The 14,480-nt window shown below is 43.4% G+C and overlaps 1 protein-coding gene across 1 annotated transcript in view; it reads right to left on the bottom strand.

Annotated features, from left to right (window-relative positions):
- The window catches only part of LOC124594640 (dehydrogenase/reductase SDR family member 11-like), a 91,623-nt gene that overhangs the window by 30,783 nt on the left and 46,360 nt on the right, over window positions 1–14,480 (bottom strand). Inside the window, exon 2 of the mRNA XM_047133008.1 lies at window positions 1,597–1,759. Within this exon, the coding sequence (XP_046988964.1) occupies window positions 1,597–1,759 (163 nt within the window). The remainder of the gene's footprint in view (window positions 1–1,596; window positions 1,760–14,480) is intronic.

The following is a 14,480-nucleotide window of genomic DNA, read 5'->3' as shown; positions in this document are numbered from 1 at the left end:
CGGCACTATGGCATTGAGCTGTCGTGGGTGGAGCTAGTGGAACATTACCGTCCCACACTACGTCATCGGACATGTTGTCGTCATCTTCTGTCCCCGTTCTTTGAAGATAATGATCCAAGGGCGTACGGTGCCGTTTCCGGCGCTTCCATGGGGCCTTTTGTCGCGTATACGCTGTTCTGTGTTAGAATGGGAACGGTTGGCTATCGCCTCCCTGCTAAATGGAAAGAAGGCAGAAGTCAGTACAACGCGAGGCGTTAGATCCGTGTCGCGGTCAGCGGTTCTAGGCAGGCGAGTGTCTCCTCCCGACAGTGGCTCTGTTTGCAGCGATGTGAAAAACGTCGGGCCGGCCGTGGTGGCCGAGCGGTTCTAGGCGCTACAGTCTGGAACCGCGCGACCGCTACGGTCGCAGGTTCGAATCCTGCCTCAGGCATGGATGTGTGTGATGTCCTTAGGTTAGTTAGGTTTGAGTAGTTCTAAGTTCTAGGGGACTGATGACCTCAGAAGTTAAGTCCCATAAAACGTCGGATTAGTCTCCACAACGGTAGTCATCACCTGCGATGGGTCGCGTGGGTCGTGCATAAGATCGGCAGTTGGTGTTGTGACCGCAGTATTGGTGATAAGAAGAGCTGAGGACGGCGCAGTGGAGGCGGCGTCGTTGAGTGGTGTCTGTACAGTCCGGCGCTGGAGACAGTTTTGGCCGCAGCCAGCGCAGGTAAGGGGGTATCCGTCATACATAATGGCGGCCCTGCATCCTCCTATAACCAAGTAAGACGGCACAGGCTTCAGCAATTCCATTTTCACCTGACGGACGCCGTTTGTTGCAGAATAGGTCTCAAAGATTTTCCATTTTTTGACCAGGCGACTAAGCACATTGCCATATGGACCTCGAATGGGAGTTCGAAAACCGTGATCGTACGCAGGCCGAAACCCATGAGGTCAATCACTACTTCATCTAACTCTCCGTCGGGGTGATGAAACTTGAGGTTTCGCTCGTGGCGGCTCACGAGTTTCGGTGCACAGATCTCTTCAGCGCGCATCTGGACTTATACAGCGTTCCCAGTGATGGAAAGTGAACGCCAATGACATCCTGCGGATCCAGGTGAAGATAATCCGGTATAAAGTTCTCAATTTCGTAAGGTCTTGGCCGTGCATATACTGCGTGGTATGTGATCTTGATCACTGCCCGCCGGTAAGGCTTTGCCATGGCTCGCTCGTAAGAGGGATTCAAAACCGCGGCGAGAAGTAAACGAAAGCGCGCTCCAGCTCCACCACAGCCAGGATCAGCAGACGTCCGCGTATCATGACTGCACGAGCCGAACTAGCCTTACGCTATCAGACCACGACTGATGGCCAGGTCTGAACTCCCACATCCTGTAAACCATGTGTCTACAAGCTGTACTCGTACATACTTCATGTATATTTTCGTACACGGGTACCTCTTACTTGAAAGATGAAGACCTGTGGTCGGCGGATAAATACAATAGTTCCTAATTACTGTGGAATGGCATGGTAGCATCGTACTAAGTTTTAAATTATTTAGTATTTTCAAATGTCCGTATGTAAGTCGTACAAAGTAATGCAAGGCGTTGCTCTTACCCGTAAGGCTAGTAATGGGAAATACACCAGCGTTGTTGATGAGGATGTCGACGCCACCCAGGTTGTCCTTGACCCACTTGAAGGCCGCCAGGATGCTGGCTTCGTCGCTCACATCTCCGGCAACGGCGTACAGCTTCCCTGGCGCGTCTTTGAGTGCAAGCTCCTGTTGTGAGGCATAAACACTTTACTATATAAAACTCGTCATTAATATAATATTTTGCTCTGGGTGTTATAAATAGGCTGATTAGGTTTTTATATTGGTAACGCCACGTAGCGCTCTGTAAGAAAATCACTGATTGTGCTGTGTGCAGTCCGTGACTGGTTTGCATTGTTGAAATATTTGCTATTGTAGTGTTGGGCAGTAGGATGTGAAGAACGCGTAGCGTTGCGCAGTTGGAGGTGAGCCGCCAGCAGTGGTGGATGTGGGGAGAGAGATGGCAGAGTTTTGAGAGCGGACGATCTGGACGCGTGTCCGTCAGAAAAGGGAAATTTGTAAGACTGGCTGTCATGAACTATAATGACTTTTGAACACTATTAAGGTAAATACATTGTTTGTTCTCCATCAAAATCTTTCATTTGCTAACTATGCCTATCAGTAGTTAGTGCCCTCAGTAGTTAGAATCTTTTATTTAGCTGGCAGTATTGGCGCACGCTGTATTGCAGTAGTTTTAGCAACGAAGATTTTTGTGAGGTAAGTGACTCATGAAAGGTAATGTTATCGTTAGGGCCATTCTTTTGTTCTCAGCTATTTGAAAATCGAATAACGTAAGAGGTTTACCAGCACAGTAATCCATAAAGTTTTCTAAGGGGATGTTTCAATGTGATTTGGAACATTTTCGTGATTACATAAGATTACTGATACATATTTTCCCTGATATTTCTACATCGTCGAACTGACGTAATCAGGTCTGTATTCATACCAGCTGATCAAGCCTAAATCTGTATTTCTACTAAGCGATACTTGCCAGACGAAATAGTTGTACGAGGCTGTTTCGCTCCATCATTTATATGGGGCGAAATCTCTCACGAAGTAATCAGTAAAAGGATGGGCCATAAGTGCGACATAACCATCTCGACGTGCTCTGCCGTATCTCTAGTTATTGGGACTGGGTTCGGTAGACACATATGAAAAAGAGAAAGGAAACGCAGTCATGTCACCGCGGGCGATGGAAGGGAATACTCTGCGGGCGATACTAATATGGAAACCACCTTATGAGGGAAATGGCAATGGAATCCTTTACCATACCACGTAAAATTTGATCTGCATCAAAGTCGAAGGTTTTTAGCATCTTGCATCGCTAACCAATACAAAAATTGAAAAAAATTAATAAGAATCTGCGAGAATCAGTAACCATCATAAAAAGGCCGCCTGTGACACTGATTCATTTCAGTACGATATCAGTAAATACCCCAACGGTTTCTCATGGATTACTTAAAAGAAATTCTTTTTGGTCAATGATCATTTGACTGATTTAATGCGGCCCCCCACAACTTCCCCCCTGTCCCACCCTCTCCACTTCAGAGTGACATTTACACACAATGTCCTCAAATTATTTGTTGAATATAGTGCAATCCGGATTTTCCTCTAGAGTTTTTATCCTTTACAGCCCCCTCAAGTACCACGGAAATTATTCACTGACGTCTTAACCCATTTTCCACCATCCTGTCTCTTTTTCCTTCCTTTGCCGATTCTGTGGAGAAATTCCTCATTTCTTATCAGTCCACCTAATATTCAGCATCGTTCTGTAGCATCACCTCTCAAATGCTTCTATTCTCTTCTTCTCAGTTCCCCCTCGGTCTATGATTCACTTATGTACAAAGCTGTGCTCAGTAGACTATCCATGCCATTAACTATGCCCTGTTATTCTTTCTCACTTCCTCTGATGACAGCAAAGACATCAGCGATCTAACAGTTAATATTCTTTGGCCCTGAATTTTAATCCAATTCTTGATCTAACTTCTATTTCTGTGATTGGTTCATGGATGTACAGATTTAACAGCAGAGGAGAAATACTTGCATCACATCTTTTTAATTTGAGTGCTTCGTGTATAATGTACATTACCGCTATTCTCCTACAGTTTAGAATTATTCCTCCGAGAATTTCGAACATCTTGAACCATTTTACACTGTCGTGAACTTTCTCTATTTCGGCATATTCTATAAAAGTCTCTTGATTTTTCTTAAGTTTTGCTTCCATTATCAACCGTAAAGTAATTTCTGTCTACTTTATGCATTTAAAGCCAAACTGATCGTCATCTAACTTATCCTCAACTTTCTTATGTGTATTATTCATTTCATGAACTTTGATGTATGTGGTGTTAAGCTGAAAACGTGATAGTTTTCCCCCTAACCTCCCTTGCGATCTTCTGGATTGTGTGTACGGTATTTGTTCGAAATTCGGATGGTTTGTCTCCAGTCTCACAGCTTCTATCAACTTGAACAGTCGTTTGGTTGCCGCCTCCAAGAAGGATTTAAGATATTCCGAAGGAATTTTATCTATCCCTTTTGCCTTATTTGATCACAAGGGTTCGAAAGCTCTGTCAAACTCTGATTGTAATATTGAATCACCCGTGTCATCTATATCGATTCCCAGTCCTTCTTAGATCACACCGTTATGTAGTCCCTCTTCTCTTAAAGGCCTTTAACGTAGTCGTTCTACCTATCTGCTCCCTCCCCAGCATATAACGGTAGGAATCCTCTTCCACTCTTAATGTTGAGTCCTTTCATTTTTTCTGTATGCTGAAACAGTCGTCTTTCTATTTCTTCACATTTCCTGCTACCTTTTCGCCTTTGCTTCCACGCATTTGCTGTTAATTTTATTCCTGAGTGGCTTATTTTGCTGCGCATGTGTGTGTGTGTGTGTGTGTGTGTGTGTGTGTGAAATCTTCTAGGAGTTAATTTCTAAGGTCACCAGTCCCTAAGCTTACACACTACTTAACCTAAGTTATCCTAAGGACAAACGCACACACCCATGCCCGAGGGAGGACTCGAACCTCCGCCGGGACCAGCCGCACAGTCCATGACTGCAGCGCCTCAGACCGCTCGGCTAATCCCACGCGGCTTGCTGCACATAAAATCTAACTGTTCTCACTTGTGGTTCTACAGGCGTCCGCACTTCCACAGAGCAATAGACGTTTTATTTAATAGTTGAAGTTGATGTTAACGTTGTCTAGTGGTTAACTTTCCCCTTGCTGAATCCGAAATGAATCCAAACAACATTTGATAACTCCTAGATTAACGAGACAGAGACTCACATTTGTGCTTTCCAATATAAAGTTGGTATATTCCGTCGATATAACCTAGCAACGCCACAACAGCACATAGAAATGAATATAACGTCGACAAACCGCCGTCTGGAAGCTCTCGAAGTGACTTACCTTATTTACCAACCGAAACGGTTTTTGGTGAAAACTAGGCTTGCGATAAATATTAGAATATTTGAGGACTAATATCAAACAAGCCGATAACTACGATAAAAAAAAATTCGGGAAGCACATTGTATTGAATTACTTGAACAGTATACATAGTTGGCGTCTTACAAAATTGTATTTCACAAATAACCTCTAGATACATAATTCAACGGTGGAAAAACAGTCTATCAGCTTTTAGTTGCAAAGAAAAAAAATGTAAAAATCAGGAATTTTTCTCCAAAGTTGGACATCTACAGATTCATTATTCCAGAGCAGTGGGGTTCTACTTTATTTTAACCTACTGAACAAAAAATAATTTAATAAACTGTTTCTTTAAAGTACTGTACTTCACTATTTTCATTGACAAGTTCATCACAACACTCTGGGGCCTCCCACAGAACTCTCGGGCTGCTTCTGATGTCGTTCTGAAAATCTTTTTACTTTCTTGACACTGTCGGCTTTCTTGGCACGCGCGTTTGCCTGCATTTTATTACAGCTGACTGATCAATGTCCCTGAAACTATCTATATGGGTTTTATTTACTTCAGCAATGATCAGAGAGGAAAAATTTCTTCGAGTGTGCTTATTTACATAAATAATAACTCCGGCTTCTCTTTTGTTAAGCTGTTATCAGTGGTCTTGAAATCTTACTCTCGCCAGTCGTCGTCCATAACGATGCAGGTACTCTTGAGACTCAGAGTCTCCTGGTAGCGTGATGACAAGGTTACAGTTTCAGGTTTTCTCAATTGCTTTTTAATGGCATAAAATAGCATAGCAAGTGACATGCACAGAAAACATGACTCCTGATTGGCAAGCAGTAAGCTGATTTGTCGACAACTATCAATAAATGTCTACGACATGTTCACACTTAACAAGACTCGTGTTTTGTAGGTGTCGAGTTTCGAAAAATTTCCCGTTTTTGCGTGCAATGTTAAACAGGCAAATAGCAAGCTTTCATACAACCCGTGTACTCCAACTGATGAATGTACAAATATGTTTGAAAACGGTAGAAAAGTGCAAGTTTTATTTGGTAAATGACGTGCCGACTTACTATACCTAATCACGTGTTAAATTCAGATCATAAACAGAGCAAGATCCGCCACACGATGATCGTCACCATTAGAGCCAGTCTGCTACACATTCGACAAGAAGGCCTAATCAACCACACTGCTCCAATGTAACGTGCCAAGTCGTAAAGAAAAAGCAAAATTCACTTTGTGTTGATGAGCATACAAATGGAGGGGCTGGGTATATGCGTGTTGTTTTCACGTCCTCAATACGAACTTATTACTGCACTCAAGCATGGCTCTATCTCTCTCCATTTCTGTGCATCTTATTGTATCACTTTCTACCAATGTCACGCCTTATATCCACTTAAGTGCCTAAACAGAATGCATCACAACTGTGGAACCGGCACACCCCAACTAACAATCACACTTACCAGGCAGTACTGTCTGCTATTCGCAACCACAACAACAAACACATGCCAACTAACTGTTTCGCACCTACTACTACACTCCAACTGCCACCTCAATGCGAAAACTGGTCTGCCTAAGTAAAGCGACCACGCCCGCGACTTTCATCCACTGAGCCAAAACTCGCACTAAAACCACAGGCAAAGACATGAGTGTAGCTGATGTAGAGGGTGACAGACTGTCAATCCTAAGGGCCCGGGTTCGATTCCCGGCTGGGTCGGAGATTTTCCCCGCTCAGGGACTGGGTGTTGTGTCGTCCTAAACATCATCATTTCATCCCCATTGACGCGGAAGTCGCCGAAGTGGCGTCAAATCGAAAGGCTTGCACCAGGCGAGCGGTCTACCCGACGGAGGCCCTCGTCACAGGCCATTATTATTATTATTGAACTATAGGAAATAAAACTTCCGTACGGTTCGCGTTGCGACGCTCAAAGTGCACGGCAGGCCGCAGGGCATGATGGGAATTAGTATCTGCATGAACACACGTCTTGTTGTTGTCGGTCATTGGTCACTTGAAAATGGCACGGTACGCCTCAGCGTATAGCGCTTGTGAAGGCCTACTATGCCAGCACCCGGCCGCTGTGACCGAGCTGTTCTAGGTGCTTCAGTCCGGAACCGCGCTGCTGCTGCGGTCGCAGGCTCGAATCCTGCCTCGGGCATGGATGTGTGTGATATCCTTAAGTTAGTTACGTTTAAGAAGTTCTAAGTTTAGGGAGTCACACCTAGTGATACGTGGCTGGCGACCACGGGGCCCCGAGCTGAGTCCTGGCATTGCTTCCACTTACTTATGCCAGGCTCCTCAGTCTTATCTTTCCTATCTGGCCACCCTCGGCCAGCTCTTGTTCTTTTCCGACCCTGACGCTATTAGGTTTCGAGGGCTAGGGGTCTTTCATTTTCCAACCTATACTTCTCATGCAGCGTCTGACCCGGAGCGGGCGGCTACAAAAGGCGTCTGTATCCCATGTTAGGGGCGGCCTCCAGAACTGCGGAAGGCAACGGAATACCACCGCAGATTATCTTCCCTGCATAATGCAGTCTCCATTTTATGCACAAAAAATGGCTTCCTCTCATGTTAAATCAGTGTCCGGAGGTAAAATAGTCCCCCATTCGGATCTCCGGGGGGGACAACTTGAAAGGAGGCAAAAAATCAAAACGAGAATTGGTACCTGGAATGTCAGAACTCTGCTACAAGCAGGAAAACTAGAAAACCTTAAAAGAGAGATGGAAAAGAATCATATGGACCTCGTAGGAGTTGCTGAAGTAAGATGGAATGGACATGGAGAGTTGCAGTCAGATGAATATGTATTCTACTACTCAGGAGGAGAAGTAAAAGGAATTAATGGAGTAGGAATGATTATGACAAAGGAATTGGCTAAATGTGTGGAATATGTAGACTATGCAAATGACCGGGTTATTGGTGTAAGGCTGAAAGGAGCACAAAAAGATTTACTGATTGTCCAGGTGTATATGCCAACTTCAGAACATGATGACCAAATTGTAGAGGAAACGTACAATGTAATAGAGAGAGTAATGGACGAAAATAAAAAATGCTGCAAAATAGTAATGGGAGACTGGAACGCCATTGTGGGAGAAGGGAAAGACGGAAACATAGTAGGCAGTCATGGTCTTGGAAAGAGAAATTACAGAGGTGAATGGTTAATTGACTTCTGCAGGGAAAGGCAGCTGATAGTGGCAAACACATGGTTCAAGAACCATAAGAGGAGGCTCTACACTTGGAAATCACCAGGGGATAAATATAGAAACCAAATCGATTTTATACTGGTAGAAGAAAGATACAGGAATGGAATCAAGAAGGTGCACACATTACCAGGTGCAGATATTGATAGTGACCACAACTTACTTATGGCAGAAATAGAAATAAGAATGAAAAAACTGAAGAAGGCGACAATGGTGAAGAAATGGGATCTAGAGAAGATAAGGTCCAACAAAGAACAAATTACAGAAATGCTGTCTCGGGACTTTCTAAACACATTACGAGACAAAGAAGCACCTGATAATTCCAACGAGTACTGGAATATGCTGAAAGAAGGAATCATTAAAGCAGGACAGCAAAATATAGGATATGTAAAAGGGAAAAGGTCAAAAAAACCATGGGTCACACAAGAAATGATTTCCAAGATGGAGGAGAGAAGAAAATTGAAAAACAAGAACACTGAAGATGCAAGAAAGATATACCGAAGGTTAAATAACGAACTGCGAAGAGAAACATAGCAGGCTAGGAAAAAATGGCTAAAAGAGGAATGTGATGAAATTGAAGAACTGGACAGGAAAGGAAGATACGACTTACTATACAACAGAGTAAAGACTATGACATGGGAACAAAACAGAGCAGGAAGTGCTACTATGGAAATTTTGAGTAAAGACGAAGAGGTAGTGTATAAAGATCGTGACGATGTCCTCCAGAGATGGGAAGAATATATAAAAGAGCTATATGACACAAATAGCAAACCAGAAACTCTGGAACTTGAATCACACAACAGTGTAAGTGATGAAGAGAAAGGACCGACCATCATAATGGAAGAAGTAAAGTCTGCTATTGCTGCAATGAAAAATGGCAAAGCAGTAGGTACAGATACAATACCGGGAGAAATACTAAAATGCTTGAACCACAATGGAATAAGAGAAATATTGAGGTTATGTAATAAAATATATGACAGTGGTGAATGGCCTGAGGACTTTTTGACAACAGTAATGATTCCATTGCCGAAAAAACAAGGAACCAAGAAATGCAGCGAGCACAGGACAATCAGCCTCATTTCACATGCAGCCAAAGTGATGTTAAGAATAATTAATAAAAGACTTGAAAAAGTAATAGAGGAGAATCTCGGCGAGGAGCAGTTTGGCTTTAGACGGAATACGGGCACCAGAAATGCAATAGGGCTCCTACGAATCTTAGGAGAAAGGTTTATTGAAAAAGGAAGAGACCTATATATGTGCTTCATCGATTTAGAAAAGGCATTTGACAATGTGGTTTGGGACAAGCTGGCGACTATTATGAGGGAAAAGAGAGTGGACTGGAAAACCAGAAGACTTATAAACTCATTGTACCTTAATCAAAAAGTTTCAGTTAAAGTGAGAGGAGAAAGTACAAACTGGATCAGACTAGGGAAAGGAGTAAGACAAGGATGCTGTTTATCACCTACTCTTTTCAACCTGTACTTGGAAAATATGATTGACCAATGCTCATTAGATGACAAAGGAGTAGAAATTGGAGGAAGAAGAGTAGGGTGCTTGAGATTTGCTGATGACATGGTCCTTCTAGCCACAGGGGAAAAAGAATTACAGGATTTGGTGGACACCGTTGCAACTAACGGAAAAAAATATGGAATGAAAATTAACACAAATAAAACAAAGGTATTGGCAATAGGAGGAAATAAGGAACTAAAAATTGTGCTGAATGGAGAAAAACTAGAACAGGTGCAAAATTTTAAGTATCTTGGAAGCAGGATAGACACCGACTGGAAGTGCACCACAGAAATTAAAACAAGGATAGCAATGGCAAAAGAGGCGTTTTATAAGAAAAGGAGAATCTTCTGCAGCGGTATGGACAGAGAACTCAGAAAGAGACTCATAAAATGTCTTGTATGGAGTGTTCTTCTATATGGCGCTGAAACATGGACTATGAGGAAAAAAGACAGAGAAAGGCTGGAGGCTTTTGAGATCTGGACATGGCGGAAGATGGAAGGAATAAGTTGGATGGACAGAGTAAAAAATGAAGAGGTACTGAGAAGAGTGGGAGAGAAAAGGCAGTTACTAGATGTAATAAAGAGAAGAAAAAGAAATTGGATTGGGCATATATTAAGAAAGAATGACGGACTGATAAAAACAGTTTTAGAAGGTTATGTAGAAGGGAAAAGGAAGCGAGGAAGGAAGAGATTCCAGATACTGGATGACATGATGGACGGTACAACATACAGCAGCCTTAAGAAGGAAGCAATGGATTGCAGAAAATGGAGAGGCAAAGGACCTGCTAATATAGCAGATAACTGATGATGATGATGAAGTCTAGGGGACTGATGACCTCAGATGTTAAGTCCCGTAGTGCTCAGAGCCATTTGAACGATTTTGAACTATGCGAGCAATAATAGCTCAACTGTGGCTCAAAGGAAGTTTTCGACCAAGTTCAAGCTGAACACAACCGGTCCAAGTGCGCTAACGATCAAGAATTTGTTTAGCAAGTTTGATAGAACGGGAAGTCGGCAATGTCGGTCGCCCTCAGAGGGTGAAAACGCCTGAAAACATCGAGAAGCCGCGTGTGTTTCAAACCAGCCACAGAAAATCGATCAGACGAGCTGCGCAACAGGTAGGAATCAGTTAGGAGACACTACGACAAATTGTTGTTGAAAACCTGCATCTCTTCCCACACAAACTTCAAACCCACCAGCCACTAACCCCCAGGGCCACGGACGGAACAGCGGTTGTGTTTCGCCAACACTATTGTCCACAGAGCTGACGAGCAGGACCTGGATGTGAATATGGTTTGGTTTAGCGACGAAGCCCACTTTCATTTGGATGGGTTCGTCAATAAGCAAAATTGGCCCATTTGAGGGACTGAAAATCCGCATTTCGAGATCGATAAGTCTCTCCTATTCCCCCCCCCCCCCCCCCCCCCCCCCCAACGGGTGACTGTGTGATGTGAAATGTCCAGGCACGGAATAATCGGTGCGATATTACTTGATGGCACGGTGACTACCGAACGGTACGTGAAGGTTTTGGTAGATCCCCATTATCCAAAGTGACCCTGATTTCGAGGAGATGTGGTTCATGCAAGAGAGAGCTCGACCGCATCGACGCAGCAGAGTGATGTCCTGGAGGAGCACTTTAAGGACCGCATTCTGGCTCTGGGGTACCCAGAGCCCACTGACATGAGTCTCGATTGCGCACTATATTTTCCGGACTTCTTTTTATGGGTCTACATTAAAGACAAAGTGTACAGCAACAACACCAAGACCACTGAGGAGCTGAAAACAGCCATTCAGGAGGTCATCGACAGCATCGATGTTCCGACACTGCACCGGGTCATGCAAAAATTAGTTCTTCATCTGCGCTACGTCATCGCCAATGATGGCAGGCACATGGAATATGTCACAAACTAAATCCGAATACCTGTAGTGACGGTTACATGCTGAATAAGTGTGTATACGCTGTAGTTTGTAGCTAATTTATCTTTTTTCATATACTTCAATAATTGTCACCCTGTACATATTAGTAGAATATATACGTTAGCTCAACTGAATATTCACCCAATTTCCGGTTTCAAACTGAATATGATTAAACTGTTGTGTCTAATGTCAGTTTGCGTATCCATACTCTCGAATTTGGATTGACTATTCTGAAGAAATATACCTCATCACATGGATTTCAAGATAGAAATTCGTTTTGTTATTTTATTTGAGTCTGTAACCTATAGTGTAAAAACATGTTTAGAAAGATATTCATTTCTGATGCTGTCCTACTTCCTTACAGTAACAACAGAAATGGGAGACATTAAGACTAATGTACGTGCAGATTGGAAATACACAATAAGAGATAGAGGGGTTGTAGTCTGTGAATTATGTAGAGGAATTGTTGTCAACAATCGTACTTGTTTGTCGCATAATCAAACCAACGTAATTGAAAGTGATAAGTGGTACGGTGCGAGTAGTTGCTGTATCATTTAAATTTGAAGAACTGTCTGCCACTTACCTGTTAGTGCAAGTTTAAGCAAAGCGCGCTGGTCTGTGAGACTTACGGTAAAGCAGGCATGAGTCAAATCCGCATACCGAATGACGACCGCTGTTGTGGTACACCGCCGAGTCTCATTGTGGGTTTTGTAACAGGATGTAACAGGTGGTGATAATTAAAGTGCAGCTGCTCACAAGAGGTCCAGTGTGGGCTGTAGTCATCGTATGGAAGTGAAACCTGGTAGATATTACAATGCATAAATGCGGAATCGATTTATCCTGGAAGAAAAGTAGTTCCAATTTTGGCCACTTGTTTCAAACGTGGCGCTGTGAATGCAAGGAAGAATATGTAGAAATGTTTCCGTATGTAATGTATTAGGAATAGAATGTGGGCAGGGAACTCCAAACAATCAGAAAGACATAATGTTGATTTTATTATTAACGCAGACTGTCAATCCTAAGGGCCCGGGTTCGATTAGTTTGTTTAGTATGAGCACCAGAGACATCTAAAGGTGCGTTTACACTGTCATTTGTATCGGCACATGTATGAGATACATGTATATGCGACTTTGCGACATGTATCGCGACTTCTATGAGTTGACAAGTATCAACCTCATACATGTATGAGCGTGCGTTTACACTGGTTGATATGTATCACTGTGCGATAGCTTTCGACGACGATTTGGAAGGTTTCACATTTTTATGTGCTGGTACACTTGCTCTTTTGGAAGATGATAGCAAGAAAAGGCGGAGGAAGCGTAGATGGTGGCAGAGAGAGTTTCTCGCGAATTAACGGTAAAGGATGGCGCATACTTTAGAAATTATGTTAGGATGAGTATGGAGGATTTCCGCGGTTTGTTATCACTTGTGGCTCCTCTTGTGTCCAAAAACAACACAAACTATCGGGAAACGATTCCACCAGAGGATCAGTTGGCAGTAACACTCCGTTTTTTGGCCACTGGGGATTCCTCTTGAAACGAAGATTTCATTACAAAACATTTGCATTGTCGCGCGATTGCTAATGCCAACGTCTCACACACGATTGTCGGCATCCGTTGTCAACATTATCACGCGAGGCCGCCGGAATAATAGCAAAAAATTGATATACGTGGCAGATGCATGAAAATATTATAGAATGTATTACATACTCTGATATATATATATATAACTTTTACCTTCACTTCTTGGAATAAAACTTGCACAGTAGCCTCGCAAACACGAAAAATAATGTTGCATATGGCACTTTTTGATATTCTATGCAGATACATTAACGTCGAAACGATAGTCGGTACCTCCAAAACTCAAACAGCCGCCAAAGAGCCTGGTACTACGCATGTGCTAATCGTCAAAATAAGCGGCAGGCGACAAGACGACAGGAAATGATAGTACTGCGCATGCGCGAGTTCTTCAAATGTCGCTCATACATGTCGCGTATATGGCGAAAAAGCGATATACAAAATGTATACGCGACATGTATGAGCTCGAGGGTCCGCATACAAGTTCCGTGAATTTTTGTATGAGGTGATGCATCGCGACATGTCAAATTGACATGTCGCTCATACATGTCGCGATACATGTATCCCAGTGTAAACGTACCTTAAGAGGCGCTGTGTCCGCATTTCGACGTGATCAAGGTTGCTCGCAGCAGTTCCGGAGGAATCTGAGCAATGTGTTGCTGAATACTGGCCTTCCGGTTGAGACCGAACGTGTCCCTGGTAAATGCATTATTTTAGATGTCCCAAAGCCAAAGTGGCACGAATTCAGATCAGAAAACGTCTGGAAAACCTGTGGAGATAAGCATTAAGCAGATCTTTCACTAGGTTAGCGACAGAAAGAAAGGAAGAATGGGCTGAACGTCCCGTCGACATAGAGGCCATTAGCGATGGAGAATAAGCTCGGATTAAGTCAAGGTTGGCAAAGGAACCATCCCAGCTTTTGCCTAGATGAGCGATTTAGAGAAATAACGGAAAACCTAAATATGGATGGCTGGACGCGGTTTTGAACCGTCGTACTCCCGAATGCGACTGCAGTGTGCTAACCGCTGCGCCACCTCACTCGGCGCGAGCGACAGAGGCAGTGCCCTATCTTTCATAAGATCTGTGGTTTCCACACAGTTGCGCTGTCCCAAAGCAGGAATCACTTTCCGTTCAAGGAGGTCTCGATAACGTGCAGACGTCACAGTACACCTGACAGGCCCTTGCGTGTATTCCCTTCAAAGATGAACGGACGAAGAATAAAAGTGCTTGTGAATTCACACCATACAGTCACATGCGGCGAGTGCAGTGGCTCTTCGTGCACAATGCGCCGTTTAACAG

Source organism: Schistocerca americana, chromosome 2 (genome assembly GCF_021461395.2).
Source record: "Schistocerca americana isolate TAMUIC-IGC-003095 chromosome 2, iqSchAmer2.1, whole genome shotgun sequence".
NCBI lineage: Eukaryota > Metazoa > Arthropoda > Insecta > Orthoptera > Acrididae > Schistocerca > Schistocerca americana.
Note: the sequence above shows the minus strand (reverse complement) of the source record. Positions and strands in the feature narration are given on the sequence as shown.